Here is a 16454-nt window from a genome sequence, read left to right as displayed (position 1 = left end):
CTACTGGCTGTTGGGTGTCTCCGTTTGCTAAGTACTATAGTACTAAGGTAGGCTCCGAAGGAGTTTCCGAGGCATCGGGAGCTTCCACGGTAGATGCCTATCTCAGATTGCTGCCTCCTCCCTTCAATGGGAAGTCATATTCTATTCTTTCCTTCGCAAAAACACCGGAATCAATATCAGCCAAGCATCAGCATAAATTACCGTGGATCTGCGTTTTGACAGTGTCTCATTCAGGCGCGCGCGTATTAAAGTGAATGAATTAGGGTGGCTTCCAAAACGGGCTGCCGTCTGCATGTACCTACTTAAATTGTAGTTGGCTTCCCACTCTCACCCCGCCTGTTCCCTTTCAATACCTTTCAAACTCCTGCTCTCTTAATCTACACTTTCTCTCGCGTATCTTCTTCAACTCTCAGTCGATTTACACTTTTCATCTCATGGTCTGTTAAGCAACCACCTAGCTACTATGGGAACCAGGGGCCTCTTTTTTATCCGCTGCCGTGGTAGATACTTCGTCTATTACAATCAATTCGACAGTTATCCGGAGGGACTAGGCGACGCCATCTTGAAGGACATACCTGAAGACCCGGAGAAATATCAAGGCAAGTCCATATTTCTTCGCCTACATAACAGCATGCGACGTAACTAACATCCAGTTAGAATGGCTTCAATTCATGCGAAAGGTCTATGCTCAGCTCGTTCACCAATTTGAGACACAAACTCTTCCAGTCAAGGTTCAAAGCGCCCGAGAGGAGTACTCGAGCGTGGCTCTGAAAGAGCGCTACGCAAAGAGCTTCTGGGCCATCGATGATCGACTACAACTTCCCCCACTACAGACAGTCGTCCCGGAGCTGATGCATGCGTGGAACATTGAATGGACCTACACCCTCGATTTAGACCGGGAGGTATTGACTGTTGATAACTCCCTTCATCTCTACCTAACCAGACTTCCCCGTGCAGGGGGGTGGATCAAGTATCTTGGACTAGATGGTCGAGGCCGTCGGGCAGCTGATCGGTGCACACCTGGAGGGGTTGTCGCCAATTTTGGCTGGAAACCGGAGGTAGATTGTGCCTCGAGAGATAGGTACAGCCACTTGGGCATTCAGGTCGCTCCACTAGAAACATTCTACGAACAAGGAGACATCATTGATGCACGCGAGTCACTACTGGCTGCCATCTTTACGCGCATGCACCATAGGTATCGACCTGTCCTGGATGCCTATCTTCCAGAGTGGGATCCCAGTTGTTTCTCGTTCAGGGAGATAGCCTTTGCCATACTGTCCATTGCTGCTGGCGAAATAACACTTGAGTGCGCTAGCAGCCTGGACCAAAACCACCAGACAGAAGGCTACTACCTGGCTCGACAGGATGTTCCCCCCGAACTGACTGCGCCCGGCTATCTGCCAACCGTTCTTCCACAGTTTCTACATGAGTCTCACATCCCGGGTACCCAGTCTGGCTCAGCACCCAGTAGCAAAATCTACTGGCTTAGGAACGTCCTTGTGTACTTAGTTACTAGACTGGATCTGGTCGAGGTCGAGGAGGCATCCGTTACCGAAGTTGTGGAAACTGGCCTCAGGCAGGGACTAAAGGATTTCCATGCCATGGTATTCTCCATCTTAGATGTGGTGCTGCTTCGTGTTCAAAAGTGTCCGGATGGAACCGTGCATATTAGCAGGTCTCCTCTCACCGCACTGATACAGTTTGATGACAACAACTCAGGATTTGCGAATGGCCCTCGAACAAGGGTGTCGTCTTCTTACCCTTCGCAGGAAAATACATGCACAGCCGAGGAATCCACACATGACTTTGAGAACCTAGAGTTGGCCAGTCCGTGTGATTCAGAAAAGTCTACACGAGAAAACATCGCTAGCCCTCGCCACGAGGAAGTCTCTGGTGCAGAAGATGTGGCCGCCCCTGTTCGGGAGCCCCAATCTTCGAGTTCTGAGCCTGTGGAGTCACATCTGCCAGTACATGAAGACCCTGCCGTTGACGATGATCATGGTTTCGGCCCGGTCTATTCACCGGATGTCGATGATGGAAGCGAAGATGCTGCTAGTTCTGAGCTACAAGAGGGGTCTCAGCTTGAATACCCAGCAAGCGGTTCAGATATTTCGAACGATATGGTATATGATGACGATGACGGAGAGTCTACTGGTGATGGTTCAGGGAATAAGGCGCACACCGATGCTTTTCTCGCGGTCTTACGTTTCTTTGACGCGGCTACCTATCAAAACCTGAAGCATGCAAAGTCGCGCGTATTCCCCAATGAAATACTTGGAGCCATCATGAAGTTTTCCGATACGCGGACCTATCGCGCGCTTGGTGAAGTGTCATCTTACTGCCGAAGAACCGGCAACCGTGAGTTTCGCTTGAACGATGACTATGCTGTTGTGGGCTTTGACAGTGCCGAACAAAACTTCATCTTGGAAAACCTGCACTCGGGGAAGAAGAGCAATTCCCAAGTAAGGCATTCCAATGAAGATTCGTGGTTCCCTATTACCCTCAAGGACGATGAGATAAAGTTGAATCCTGTGATCGGAATAGCCGATCACACTCGACAAAGTATTCTGAATTCTGTGGGCATGGTATTCTCGGAGGTGGTCCACAGACGTTCTCCTTATACAAAGCAGATAGATATGCCCGAACAGTAAGTTTTGCTGGCCAATTGCGTTATGGGTATCTAACCTCCTCCGCAGGATGTACTATGAGTATCATGGCGGCAGTCAGATCCAAGAACCCGAGCTCCTATTCAACATCGAAGAACACACATATGTCGGGTCTGTCGAAGATGGCTGGGGCAGGTATCTTGCGCGAAACTACCAGCTCAACAGTGGTCTGGATACTCCGGACTATTTGATCGTTCATATTCGCGGCCCGACATTCCGTTGCCTTCTACCCCCTAGGTACCGTGAGCTCGTCATGGATATCACTCATTGCAATGGGTTGTATTGCGTTCTGCGTCATGTGCGTGACGAAAGTCCCGAGGAATGGGACCTGACGATGAAGCATACTCTGCGCCAGCTTCTTCAACGAGAGAAATCGGAAAAATCGAACTATACTGTCAGTACTAGAGGACGACCTGTTGTGGTGGCCTTTACTACGAGTGTCAGGTTGTTTTATTATGTCCACCGGTGTGAAGAGCCCGCAGCCCTCGGAGCCGATGCTAGTTCTTTGTCTCGTGATATCGCTGCACGGTGTACGGATCCAGATCCCAGTCAGCGTCTCATTCCCCTACTTCCCGGAGGTAAGACAATCGACTTGAAGAAAAGCGATGAGAGAAACGAATTTGAGAGCTGGATGAAGATCTTCTGCGGTAACATAGGAAAGTCGACTGAGTGGGATCCTTTCACGGAAGAACAGCAGCCTCTCATTCCCAATAAGAATGTGCCCAGAAGCCCTGTGCAGGACACAGACGAGCCTTTCTTGTGAAGACTAGAGGTATAGTCAATTGTGGGCAACGATACATCAACAAGTAATAATAGTATATCCTACATCTTGAAGTGGCCTTGACTCTGTGTTTCCGATGTTGTGCCGGCTTGCAATTTTACCACGTTCGTCTGCTAATCTAGCTCAGAATACTTTAGTAGAAGAGATAGGGATATCAAGGATGGGTAGAATGCTATTTCAGAACCACTTGTCTAGTTCAAGTTTTATCACGGTGGTACTTGCTGAGACTTGTCTTCTTTTCAAATGGCCCGCTTGCTTTATTGTTGCTTACATCGATCTGCTAGCGATAAAGACAACAGAATAATATACACTCCTAAGGGCATAGGTCAGTGTCATGCTCATGAAATGATCTAATAAATACAGCGTATCCTCTATCATTCCACAACCAATACATACACCGATGATATCCCAGGAGAGCTCTCTAAAACCCTAGGCAGCTACTCTATAAGAGTCCAGTAGTATACTAAACCACCAACCCGAGCATGACGTAACATAGTAACCAGTCGGGGCCCATTCTTCCTCCATATTTGGTCCCATACGAAGGAACGGAGCCGGCCTAGTTAAGATGCTAGTTTTGCTGGTGCTTCACCTTTTTCAAGCAAAGAATATCGCCCCGAACGCCTACAAAGCCCCACAAAAACTCGCAATTATCCCAAAGCAACGCACGCCACGACGTAGGAAGGTCGTTGTTGTTGTTGTCGTCGTCGTGGTCGTAGCTAAACACAAACCAGAACACAACAAAAGTAGAATAAAAGCGTAGTCATCCCCAAGGTAGATATAGTCGAGTGTCGCAGCCGGCTGGCCCGCTGCCTTGCCTGCAGCATGAATTCGGCGAACTTACTATGCTAGTTAGTAGCTGAAGCCCGGTCCAGTCCGACTCGAGCTAAATCATGTCAATATGATATTGTTATAAGTATCCGTCCACTCTTATTTATATCCAAGGCAGGAGTGCATATTGCTTTGGACTAGAAAGTGTGATCTTTGTGACATTTCTAAACATAGTCGTATGTAAATAAGAGACATAGGTAGGGAGGTAGGTAGGTAGGTAGGTATCAATCAACAAACCCGAACAAGAAGTAAAATGCATCAATCCAGAGTTTAGACTCCCATGTCAGTAATCAACGATAAAAAAGATCAGGCCCCAAAAAATGCATATGAGAAAGCAACATCATACCCAACTCCATACACAAAACCCCATATAAAGGTCAAATATAAATCCATCATGCACCAGACACAACATACACACTTCTCCCCCGGACACAGGTGGTCAATCAGCGATACCTGGCCAACGTATCCCTTACCAACTCCAACACCTCCGTCTGGACCTCCGCCTGCGAAGCCCGCACATCCACCGTAAGGGCATCCCACTCGCCCTTGGGCTCCTCGAGATCCTGCAACTGCGACTGCACCATACTACTCTTCATATAATGGGCCTGTCGATTCATGACTCTTTGCAACAACATGGTCTCATCCAACTTGAGATAGATGAAATGGATCTGTACCGAGGGGGATCCGTACGCCGCGACGCGCATCACGTCCCGGTATTTCTGCTTCAGGGCTGAACAAGCAACCACTACGCCGGAAGGTGGGTGGAAGTTGTTAGTTTCGGAGGGGGAGAGCGCCTCGATGGCGGCTTGGCGGAGGGAAATGAGCCAGTCCCATCTGTCGGCGTCGGTGAGGGGGATGCCGTTCGACATTTTTTCTTTGTTGTTGAGGGTGTGGAACTGTTGGGTGGTTGGTTAGTTTTTTGGGTGTGGTTGTGGTTGTGGGTGTGGTTATGGTATGTTAGGTAGGGTTGGTTGGTTGGTTGGTTGTACGTACATCATCACCTTCTAAGAAAGGAATGCTAAGTGCTTGTTGAATCCCCTTGCCTACTGTGCTTTTCCCGCATCCCGCTGGCCCCGTCACTACCCAGATGTGTTGGATTTGGTCTGCCGACGGTGCTGTGGTGGTGGTGTTGCTGCTGGTGCTTCCCCACATGGAGTTGGCCACGGAGTTGGTCAATGGGCTTTTGCTGACGGGACCGCGTGTGGAATCTACTACTGCCGCTGCTGCGTTGGTCATGGTGGGTTGTTGGGGTCGTTCGCCGGCGGAGAGCATGGTGGTGATGTTGTTGGTGGAGCAAGTAGAAAGGTTTTCGAAAGGCGAGGGAATTGAGAAGTTATGTATGACGTCCTTGCGAACCGTGGGATAAATAGGGTTGGTAGTATTTCAATTCAGTTTTATCCACCCGGGAGGAATAGTGGTGGGAACTATAATATGTTGGATGAATGCGAATAGCCTATAGCGGCGCAAGTGGTCACCCGACGAGGAATGAGGAGGAGATTGCGGTAATTGAATATAGTGGTAGTGGTAGGTGAGGTGAGGTGAGGTGAGGTGAGTAGTAGGGTAGTATGGGGTAATGGGGTCTTCGGCAGTGACTTGGGGTATATAAGTAGTATAAAGGCAAGGGGGAAGAGTGTGAGAGAGAGGAATGAAAAAAGGAACCAAACAAGAGGAAGGGGAATTAGATCATAAGAAATAATAGATAGATAGATTTCAGGGCAGTTTATAACAAATCAATAAATCAATAAATCTCCTTCAAGTATGAAATGCAAGTGGGTCACCTTGTCGGGCACAGTCATCTCATTGGGACTGCCAATTTCTCATAATTCCTTCTCTTGATTTTCTTTGATTTTTCTCAACTCAAATATGAGACCCAGATTTTGAGTAATGAATTAATAGCAGGTTGGGGCCGGAAATTGCCAGAAGGGTTTCCACCGCATCGTCATGGGCTGGTGGTGAATACTAGTCGGGGACCGATCCAAACCACATCCGCCATCGAATCACAAAGCAGCTGAAAACTATTTGCAGGCGCAAAAGAAGTAGGGCATTCCGAGTGGGGGGGATATTGAGCAGCGAAACGGGCGAGTGGGGGAGACTCACTCCAAGTCAGCTTTCAGGAGTCCGGCGGTCTGGTCATTAGCGGGAGATCCGATCGGTAGCAAAACACCTCTCCTCGTATTGTCGCATACACACCTCCATACAAGCCTGAGAGAATAATGAAAAGTACGCGCGCATTCCCTTTCCCCCCTTTATTGCCTCATTTACTCTTCGGCAGCAGGAACAGGGGAATTTTGCCCGGGAAGGAACCAGTCAGCTCAGCGAGACCATCACTTCCCTGTGTCACCCAATGAAATGTTGCTGGCTGACTTTGTCCGGTCTTCCCGCCATGATGTCACTGGGTCTGCTGCAACCGGGGATTCGGAACCGTAATTTCGTACGTCTGTTTCTGGTTTCTGACGGTACCGGGACGGGTAATGGCTCGAACCCCCACGCTATTCCCAACCCGGTATTGGGTCACCGTCCCCAAAAGGGTCGTTTTCCACGGTGCGCTTTCCAGGCCATATACTCTTGCTAACGGACCGTCTAGAGTGGTCCCGAGTACAAGAACAGGGACTTCAATGTCTACCCCGGTCCTTGCAGATAAGATAAAACAACGGTTAAAGGTTGAAGTGACTTAGTCTACAGAATCATTTCCCGCGCCAAGCTCAACTTTTCACCCTCTCTCATCCGACTGGAGAACAAAGAACCTTCAACCTGCCGATGTTCGTTCCCGTGGCCTCCACGGCCATCAAGCCTGCCTAGTCTGGCCCAACTTGGCCAGACGACAGGTCAAATCAGGGTCTTCAGCAACTCACGGGTGTTACTTTCGCTGGAACTTTGCTGCCTCTCTGTGTTACCCTGCTAGCCATGGACTGAGAAAAACCAAAAAAAAAAAAAAAAAAAAAAAAAAAAAAAAAAAAAAAAAAAAAAAAAATAAGCTGCGGAAGACCGCCATTCCTCCCAGGAACCAGTCAGAACCCATGCGGACATATCTGGCACCCGCTGATTGATCCTGCATACTCACCGCTTGGGACTGTGGCGTGCAGATGGATGGCCGCGGCTCAGTCTGGGGAAACTCTGATTGCTGGCATGCGAGTCAAACAATGCAGATGTCGAATTCCCCGACGAACTTCCTTCCTTGGGAGGAATCAGGCAGTCTTGCTGCCACAACCTAGATACTCTACTTGGTACATCCAACAACACGGAAACATGTTTCCAGCAATGCCAATTAAGGTTACGGGCCCGCGGCTCTTTGCATATTCCTACCAATAGACATGTGTTTCTGTTGACTGTGTACCCGATGACTGCCTGTCTAAGACTGTGATCAAGCATAAAAAGCAGTCTGCATGCGCACAGAGGTGTAACAACGCTGGCGGGCAGATGATGCGGTTACCCCTCCTGACCGACAGGAGTTAGATGGCCGTTCAATCAAAGCCCACGGGTTTAGCATGCGCTGTCGTCCGGCTCATTCTCGTAGTGTCATCGTAGGATCGGTCATATGCTGCACGACCCTTGATGGCGGACAGATTTGCCTCGAACACGAATGGTAAATTTCTCCGTCTGTGCCATGTCAATCGTGTCATGGATTGTAGGAGCGTACATTGTTCTTCTAATTTGACATATCCGGCTCTCCCTTACCTAACAGGTATGGCAGTTCTGTCGCGATCAGCCACTGCATAATGAGGTCTCCAGCTTTGTACTTCCTGAAAGGCCTCTAAGAGCAGAGCTTTCCCTTCTAATGAGCGACTACTATGACTTTTATGTGGTGATAGTGGTATAGTTGCGGATGACATAGTACTGCTTACCTAAGCAGTGATATGCCAGGTTGCCCACCGCCAGGCAGTCGGGATGCCGCCTAACCAGATGAAGCTGAGTGCGACATGGCCATTGTGTGATATCGCATTCCATAGGCCGATTCACCAAGTACACTACGCTCGTTCCAGCTGATTGAACTTATTATATATTCCTTCGCCATCGAACTCCTCGCCTACGATGACCTCCCTCTTCTTCTCCACTCCCGTCGACATCGATGTGGTCCTCGAAGACAGCGATGAGCGTCAGACGGTTGATGTCAAGCTCGACAAGGGCCGTCGCGAGAGGGTCCCCCTCTACATGGACGGAGAGTCTGTCAAGGGTGCTGTGACGGTCAGACCTAAGGATGGAAAGCGCTTGGAGCACACGGGCATCAAAGTGCAATTCATTGGCACGATCGGTATGGAACAATGGCTCTGATGAGGGGGCGGGCATGCCTCATCATCATCATCATCATCATCATCATCCCCACTCCACAGTTGCTCTAAGGCTTCAAGTCTCGATGCTAACATGCAATTGTTCGATCAGAAATGTTCTACGACCGCGGTAACCATTACGAATTCCTGTCGCTGGTACAGGAGCTTGCGGCTCCCGGAGAACTGCAGCACCCCCAGACCTTCCCGTTCAACTTCAAGAATATCGAAAAGCAATACGAATCATACAACGGTATCAATGTTAAGCTACGGTACTTTGTCCGCGTGACAGTATCCAGGCGCATGGCGGACGTGATTCGGGAAAAGGACCTCTGGGTCTACTCCTACCGCATGCCCCCCGAGACCAACAGCCCCATCAAGATGGACGTCGGTATCGAAGACTGCCTGCACATTGAATTCGAATACTCCAAATCCAAGTACCACCTCAAGGATGTCATCGTAGGACGCATCTACTTCCTGCTCGTGCGCTTGAAGATCAAACACATGGAGCTATCCATCATCCGTCGTGAGACGACCGGGTCTCCGCCAAACCAGTATAACGAGAGCGAGACGCTCGTGCGCTTCGAGGTAAGTCTGCATACAACTAGAATGTCTGCATGAGGTCCAAAGCACTAACCTGATGCACGCAGATCATGGATGGATCACCTTCCCGAGGTAAGTCGGTGGCTCGGACTCACCTGGCTCTCAGACATCCAACACGTCACACTTGCGGTATTATCACAACAGAACATCTCTCCTGACCTGTTTCTAGGTGAAACCATCCCCATCCGTCTGTTCCTTGGAGGATTCGACCTTACCCCGACATTCCGCGACGTGAACAAGAAGTATTCGACGCGCTACTACCTCAGCCTGGTACTTATCGACGAAGGTACGTGATACTGTATCCATCTGCGTTTCATCTGCGTTTTAGCCTTGTTTGGCGACTGCCGTTCATGAATCCCGTCTGGCGTGGGATAACCATATCGGCCATCCCACGCATGTGAGACCAGGCTTTGCGTTGCAAAGGCGTGGTGGTGGCTAGCTAGCTGGCCCACTTCCTCCATAGCCAACATCCATCCCACGGCATCCCACCACCCAAGTCAATAGCCGGTCGGCTATTGATACCCTTAATCGGGCCGAAATGCTGCAATATGGCCAGTGGCCACAGTTGGGGTGGCTTCCCCCCCTCGTGACTAACCCCCACGCTAAACCTCAAACTATTCTGGTCTCGCGTGGTAGCCCCACCGGCCCCAGTTCCCTCCCGTTTTCCTTGCGTTCCGGAAGTTTCGATCGTCACATTCAAACACCCATCGTGCTAACACCCCCGGTCTATCTATACAGACGCTCGCCGTTACTTCAAGCAATCCGAAATCGTCCTCTACCGTCAAGCTCCCGAGATCGCCATCACTCCTCAAATCGCCCAGCAGCAACAGATCCAACAACAGCAGCTCCTCCAACAGCAGCAGCAACAGCAACAGCTGCCCGCCGGTTCTGCGACGGCCGGCCCCGGACGAACTGACACCCAGCCTCAGTTCACTCAGCAAATCCCCGCGGCTTAATCCAATCTGTCTCCGCATCTCAGGCTGTAGCGAAATAGACCGTCTTTTGTTCATGGGCTGCTACCGGTCTTGATGCCGTGCTGTGCTGTGCTGTGTCAGGCTTCCGTTTGATGTTACCTAACCCTTACCCATTATACCCTTCTGTGTATTAACCTATGTCTGGCTGTATTTCTCCCTGTGTTATGATGAAATCTCAGCAACATGAAATTTACTTTATGACCTGTTCCGTATTCGACCCTTTTTTTCTATATATATATATTTCGTGGTGACATGAGATGGGAACAACCTGGTCCTATGACTTGACTATGGTGTCAATGCTATAAGGTGAAAAACACGATCTAAGACTAGTACCTGAGAAATGCCCAGCACGAAATGAAATCGAGCACAGAATTTATTAGCAACCTAGTCATACAGAAAAGTCCAGTAGACACAAATCAACCAATCAAGGACAGACAACAGCATCAACGCTTGCTAGATGGCACGATCGTCTATGTAATACTTATGTCCCAACGAGCTCGAACCATCATATATGAAAAAAGGCAAAAACAACAACAACAACAACTGGCATATGGCAAACCCTATACATCATACATAATAACCAGCAGCAGCACTACCACCATTAACCTCCTGAAGAATCTTCCCGAGAGCATGCAAAACTTCACCATCATCCTGTTCCTTCCCGGCAACTTGCACGGCCCGCACAACAAGCGGGTAGATCCATGCAAGATGCTTTTTGTGATCCTGGTCAGAGTCAGAACTAGGTTTAGCGGTGGTGGCTGATTCGCTCGGCGCTGTCTTGGGCGGCGGGATCGCCGACGGCTCGCTACGCAAATCTACCATGCCGCGGAGGAGATGTAGAAGGGATCTGCGGGCGGGCGTGGGCTGCGGCATCAGGCCGCGGAGGGGTTGGTCTGCGATGTAGCCTTTCAGGGATACGGCACAGCGGAGGATAAGGTATGGGGTGATGGAGCGAGCAAGGAGGATGAGAGCGGTGTTTTGTTGTTCGGAAGCGGCTTGTTTGGCTTGGTCTAAAGGTGATGACGCTAGTTCGAAGAGTGTGTCGATCACAGCATATGCCATTTTGGTGCGTGTTGTGGGTGGAGGTTCGAAGGTCCTTCCGGGTCGTATTTCATAGATGTCTTTGAGGGGTTGGTCTTGGAGGGATTTGGCGGGGATGTCGAAGCGCTGAGGGAGGTAGATGAAGGACGAGAGCAATAAGGCGCAGGAAAAGTCCCGGCGGATTGAGTCCGAGATCACGGATGCTCCAAGTGATGGGATGATTAGTTTCTTCAGTCGTTCAAAAGCAGCCACATCAAAGGACTCGTCTTCCAGGATGGTGGCCCGGGGAACGGAAGTGGTTCGATAACCTCGAGCAGTGACAATACCGCTTGCGATGTCAATGACGCTCTTCCAGAATTGTGTGATTTCAGGACGCTCCGAGTCGCCATATTGAGTCTCCACGTAAGAAATTGCAACTTGAAGAACGTTCAAAGAGGCCGTTGTTGACTTTCGCCAGAGACTCGGTTCCCGATCCTTCCCTGACCACTCATATCTTTGAACAATAGGGTTTGCGAGGTGCTCTAGGGCCGTAGCCAGTGAACCGTTCGTGAAGATGTCTTTCTTGATGCCGTGATCAGCGATGTACCAGCTCAGGAGATCTATCGCGGCTTTAGAGAAGGCAAGATAAGTCGGTCTCTTTGAGTCACTCGAAGAGTCCCACTTCGTCAACGGTGCATCCGCAAAATCAGCAAGACATAATAGAATCTCTGGTTGTGAGTCGTCTTTCTCAAGGCATAGTGTCTTCAAGCACTCAATGATCATGGTTTGAAGGCGCGATAAGCGATCAATGTCTGGCGAGTATGGAGGGGAAATTGAATTCCAAGCGAGTAGACGCAGATGCCCGAGGATGCTTTCCACCTGCTCTCCAGCGATTTCATCCTTGTATAGTCGATAAATCTGCTGGAATGACTGGAGGTATGCTATTGCCGCATCTTGATTAGGGCGTTCCAAGTCAAGTATATCTTCCCTATCTGCCGGGTGTCCATCTACCCAGAGTAGCCAAGCAGAACGCAGGGCCTGTGTGCTTAGACTACAAGATGCCTGCACACGACGAAGAATATTCGACAGACTGGCGTATACAGCCTCGCTGAACTCAAGAAGCCGGAGGCTGATCAACTTCCGGAAATATTCAAGCAGTCGTTCCCAAGACTGATCGAATAGGTCGTCTTGAACTATCGGCTCAAAGAAAGTAGTGATGAGATCGGAAGCCCCCTTTATCATAACAACAGTGGTCTCAGTCCACGCCTTGAGATCATCGGGGGTGCGACTGCTATTCTCCTCTCGTGTAATCGTGAGCTCGGTCTCGATTTCCTCTACCATTCGGAATAAGACACGGTTCAGACACAAGCGCCATGCCTTGGGCGACAATTGCTGACCGTAGGCGTCAAAGATCCTCAAGAGTGTCTGAACAGCGCAGTTCCGAATTTCCGGCCTGCTATCCGTCGTAAGGTCAACGATTCGTAAAAGGAGCAATAGCCACAATGCGTTTCGCGACACTGAAGGATCCTCCCCCTTGGCTAGCCCTGCAAGAGTGTCCTCAGTCACGGAGGAGTCAATGTGTACCTCAATGCAAAATTGCTCGATTTGTCCCTGGAGGAAGTCTGAGACATTCCAGAAAGATGAGGTAGTTGTCAATGAGATATTGAAATCCTGCTGTTGCAAGGCAAATTTTGAGAAGGAGTCCACGAGACTCAACCGACAGGGCACTGGAAGCAAGGAAATGAAGTCAGAAGCTATGAGCTGCAGAGACTTGTACGCGACTCGAACAAGTCGCGGCGAATTTGCTGTCGATGATGGCTGACGCCCTTTCTTTGGTGTTTCGGTGCCGTTGGGCTCGCCGAAAACGCTTGTTATGAGATCAAAAACAACGGACCATCCATCGACGAATGTTTCGGCATATTGTTCGAGTATGCTCTTTAAAGTTTCCAAGCTCTGCTCATGAACTTCGGCTACGGGCGCTGAAGGCGACCCTGCCGAACAAGCTCCACAATCATAGAGCAGTTGAACTTGAAGCTTGAGTGTTTGGAGGTTTCTCAATTGCCGTGCATTCCGCTCAGAGACATCTCCGGTATCCGTGTGCTTCAGTGTCTGGAAAACAACGTCATTAAGAACCTCGTTGGCTCGTAGACGAAGCTTTTGGATATTTGATCTGTCCGCTGCACTTGACATCAATCTTCCGGTAAGAAGTTGCCAAGCGTCTTGGTCAGTATCAGCTAGTGATGAGAAACGTTCAAGGTTTGCCCGGGCTAGCTCGTTTGCCTTCTCGAGGACAAATTTCAGGAGTTCATCTTGCGTTTTCGACTTTCCCATAGAGCGAGATACACGGTGGGTGTTTTTGCGCATCAAATATGAGCGCGACTGAGGTGAAAGAACGGTGCTTGTTGTCTCAGTCGATTCTTGCGTCGAGTCTTCGGGTGCTCCAGAAAGATCTAAGAGCGCAGTCAAGATTTCCTGAAATGAATCGCTGGGATATTCGCTAGTACTCTCTAGCATTTTAGCTGATGCTGCCTGCACGGCTAATATCTCAGAATTGAGATTAGCCCTAGGCACATCGACACCAGCGGCAGAGGATGTTTCTCCGGAAGTAGTGGTTGATGCTTGTGACTTCGTGGAAGCCATACCGATCACCAAATCTGTGTCTTGTAGGGTCCCTAGTATTATTGACCAGGCCGGCTGGTCTAGTGTAGGGCCTAAAGCGATGCCCAAATTGAGCAGCGCCCGCAAGCACAGGAGGTTCCGGGTACTGAGGGACACAAGCGCAACGTCCGAAGGCGCACTGGAAGTCTCAGCCGGTAATGGGGAACTAGTAAGCGACGCCTGAGACCCCCTCGATTTCTCGTCTGATGATTTGTTAGACTGAGAAGCGGCTGTGGTAGGCGCTGCAATGCCTGCAGTCCTTGTGGAAGTTGCGTCTGCAGGCATGGCTGCCTTCCCTATAGTTGTTAAAAGAGCATCGCGAGGCGTAGATAACCTGAGAAGGCCAGCAACGTGGGCTAACTTCTGAATTGATCGAACAAGGTTGTGGTAGAAGTCATCATCAAGCGAGGCGTATAGAAATGTTGAGCAAGCGGCAAGGATAGCAGGCCAGCATGTCTCAATGATTCCGGCACAGCTTTGTATTGCTGGGAGTTGGGGATGAGATTCCAGCAGCAGGGGATTGATCGGTACAGAGGACTTCTTGGGACCCAACGGCTGCAATCCTTTCGAGGAGTTCGTCCGTTGAAGGTCCTGTGAAGGCCGAGAAGAGCCACCATCTGGATGGGGACTCATGACACGACTTCTTCGTTTTTGCTTCAGATCGGGCACCGTCAAGGGAAGTATGAATTTCGCGAGTCCTTCAGCAAAGCTACCGATGCAGTTCAACACAAGACTATAGATATAAGTATCAGGAGGAGTAGGAGGATCAGTCTTGTCAAGCAACTCCATGTACGGTGTGCGAACCACACTCCACTGACTGCTGATTCCTGGTACATCAGTGTCCGTTGATGGAACGGTGGTTCCGATGACGCCGGCAACTCCACCAGCCTCGAGGGTGATCTGCTCCTCAGTGATAGATCTCGCATGCTCAACTCGGGAAGGCACGGTCGATCGGCTACTAACTCCGATCAATGTGGGCTTTTCGGAAGTTAGGCGGACAAGAGAGGCCATGTGGTCTTTGAGGATATTCTTTCTCCGGTCATCCCTGTCGTACAGCGAATACATGAGCCTTACCAGACCTGGTTCGGCATATAAGCCTCGAAAGACCTCCATGCAGAGGACTCGTTTCCAAGGGGAGTTTCCGTCTGGCTCAAGGAGATGCGTCAAGAGACCAAGGGCCATCTCGCACTCCGCGGGAAGGAGTGACATATGGCGTTTGAGGAGCACCAAGAGGATGCGACTGACTCGAACAGTCTGCGAAAAGCTATGCCGTTCAGACAGATACCTTACGATCAAGGGCATGAGCCGAACTCGCAAAATCTGTGTTAGCTCGGAATGGACAACGAATAATTTGCCGCTGTTGACCAGGATGCTCTCAATAAGCTCAAGGGTGAACGATGAAGAGAGGGATTTGATTCGAAGGAAGTACAAGGGTTCGCCATCAATGAGTCGACAGAGGTCGTCCAGGACCTTGTGAGTCAGTGAGCCATGAAATCATGTCAGCTTAAGTGGAAAGCCACCTACCCGCAGAGCATCGTATGCAAAATACCCTACATTCACAGGGTTCCCGTCGACCTTAACAGTCGTCGTTGGAGTTGTTTTATCGAAATTCTCTGGTTCTCTAGTCAGGCCTGTGTCGCGTTGGAAGGAATAGAAAGTACATGGTTACTGACTGTCTTCGATCGATACACGGTCAAATGTTGATACGATCAGTTGCTGCAATGTGGCTGCGGCGGTACTGGAGACTGCAAGCATCTTGTTCCCTTGCAGAGTAGCACAGATCTCCAAAGTGCTTACTAGGAGGTCTCCTCCCAGGTCACTGGAGTAGTGCTGCAGTAGGGATGGCAAAGACTGCAATATTTTGAGCTGAATATCCAGGCCTTCGCAACGTCAGTATGGAATGTGGTGTTTGTAGGTGGTAACTTACTCATGTTCGTTGTCTCCTTCAACCCAGCAAGTACATCTTTCAGCCGCTCAGATGGCAGCGATCGTGAGGCCACTAGCCTTTGCAGGCAGACGACCCCAATGCCTGCAAGCTTCGCATGGCGGCTGTGGCACGCAAGGATAAATGGATTCGCAAACTTAGGTTTGCGCACCAAATCTATAGAAAGTTCAGCGTATGCCCTTGACGGGGGTGCAAGCTGGTGGCTTGTAAACGCTCACCTGCCGAAATCTGCGCTTCAGACGTAGAAGGCAGTGCCTTCAATTCATTAAGGGACTCTTCAGCCGCCTACAATCTAGTCAGTACTGGCACTTGCGTATCCCTTAAATTGAGCGTTTAAACATACATTACGCAATTCAGAGTTTCTTCTCTTGGATTCTTGAATCAGGTTCAAGAGCTCTGTCTGCAAAAATTGAGAGGACATTTCCACCGGAGTGCTTAATCAGTACATGGCCGATGCCACTCCCTATCGATCAAATAGTAGTATCACTAGGCAGATGTGGCTTCATGTGGTTGGGTCGCTGGTTGGACGACGGAGTACAAAGCTAAGCACTTGAAACACGACAATACCAGACCAATATGTTCTAGAGTCAAGCCGCACCAATATAAATCTGCAGCAGCTGTAGCAGACAATGACCGGCTCATTAAAAACAACGTAGAAGTAATGGCATCAGGAGTGACATCTTGGGAGCGCCAAGGCACCCGCGGAGATAGAGCTAT

General features: G+C 49.8%; 4 protein-coding genes across 4 annotated transcripts; 2 read left to right on the top strand and 2 right to left on the bottom strand.

The window, feature by feature from the left end:
• Positions 1–671: 671 nt before the first annotated feature.
• Positions 672–3758, top strand: BO83DRAFT_436362 (uncharacterized protein; the record flags this gene model as incomplete). Its single annotated transcript, XM_025535950.1, has 2 exons — positions 672–2647; positions 2697–3758. The coding sequence occupies 2 exons, from the start codon at positions 672–674 to the stop codon at positions 3427–3429; spliced, it is 2709 nt and encodes a 902-aa protein (XP_025389881.1). The 3' UTR covers positions 3430–3758.
• Positions 3759–4718: 960 nt separating this feature from the next.
• Positions 4719–5547, bottom strand: BO83DRAFT_309769 (gluconokinase; the record flags this gene model as incomplete). The annotated part of the gene is made up of 2 exons (XM_025527406.1): positions 4719–5171; positions 5269–5547. 2 exons carry the CDS (start codon positions 5545–5547, stop codon positions 4719–4721), a joined length of 732 nt encoding a protein of 243 aa, XP_025389880.1.
• Positions 5548–7911: 2364 nt separating this feature from the next.
• BO83DRAFT_358324 (vacuolar protein sorting-associated protein 26) lies at positions 7912–10382 on the top strand. Its single transcript, XM_025529297.1, has 5 exons — positions 7912–8524; positions 8653–9125; positions 9188–9212; positions 9310–9426; positions 9879–10382. Exons 1-5 carry the CDS (start codon positions 8305–8307, stop codon positions 10094–10096), a joined length of 1053 nt encoding a protein of 350 aa, XP_025389879.1. The 5' UTR covers positions 7912–8304; the 3' UTR covers positions 10097–10382.
• A 103-nt stretch (positions 10383–10485) lies between these two features.
• BO83DRAFT_358322 (putative endosomal peripheral membrane protein (Mon2)) lies at positions 10486–16371 on the bottom strand. Its single transcript, XM_025529296.1, has 6 exons — positions 16081–16371; positions 15956–16022; positions 15720–15893; positions 15466–15672; positions 15317–15405; positions 10486–15262 (listed from the first exon to the last, which is right to left on the bottom strand). The coding sequence occupies exons 1-6, from the start codon at positions 16156–16158 to the stop codon at positions 10682–10684; spliced, it is 5196 nt and encodes a 1731-aa protein (XP_025389878.1). The 5' UTR covers positions 16159–16371; the 3' UTR covers positions 10486–10681.
• Between the last annotated feature and the right edge of the window lie 83 nt (positions 16372–16454).

Source organism: Aspergillus eucalypticola, assembly GCF_003184535.1.
Source record: "Aspergillus eucalypticola CBS 122712 chromosome Unknown BO83scaffold_8, whole genome shotgun sequence".
Lineage (NCBI taxonomy): Eukaryota > Fungi > Ascomycota > Eurotiomycetes > Eurotiales > Aspergillaceae > Aspergillus > Aspergillus eucalypticola.
Note: the sequence above shows the minus strand (reverse complement) of the source record. Positions and strands in the feature narration are given on the sequence as shown.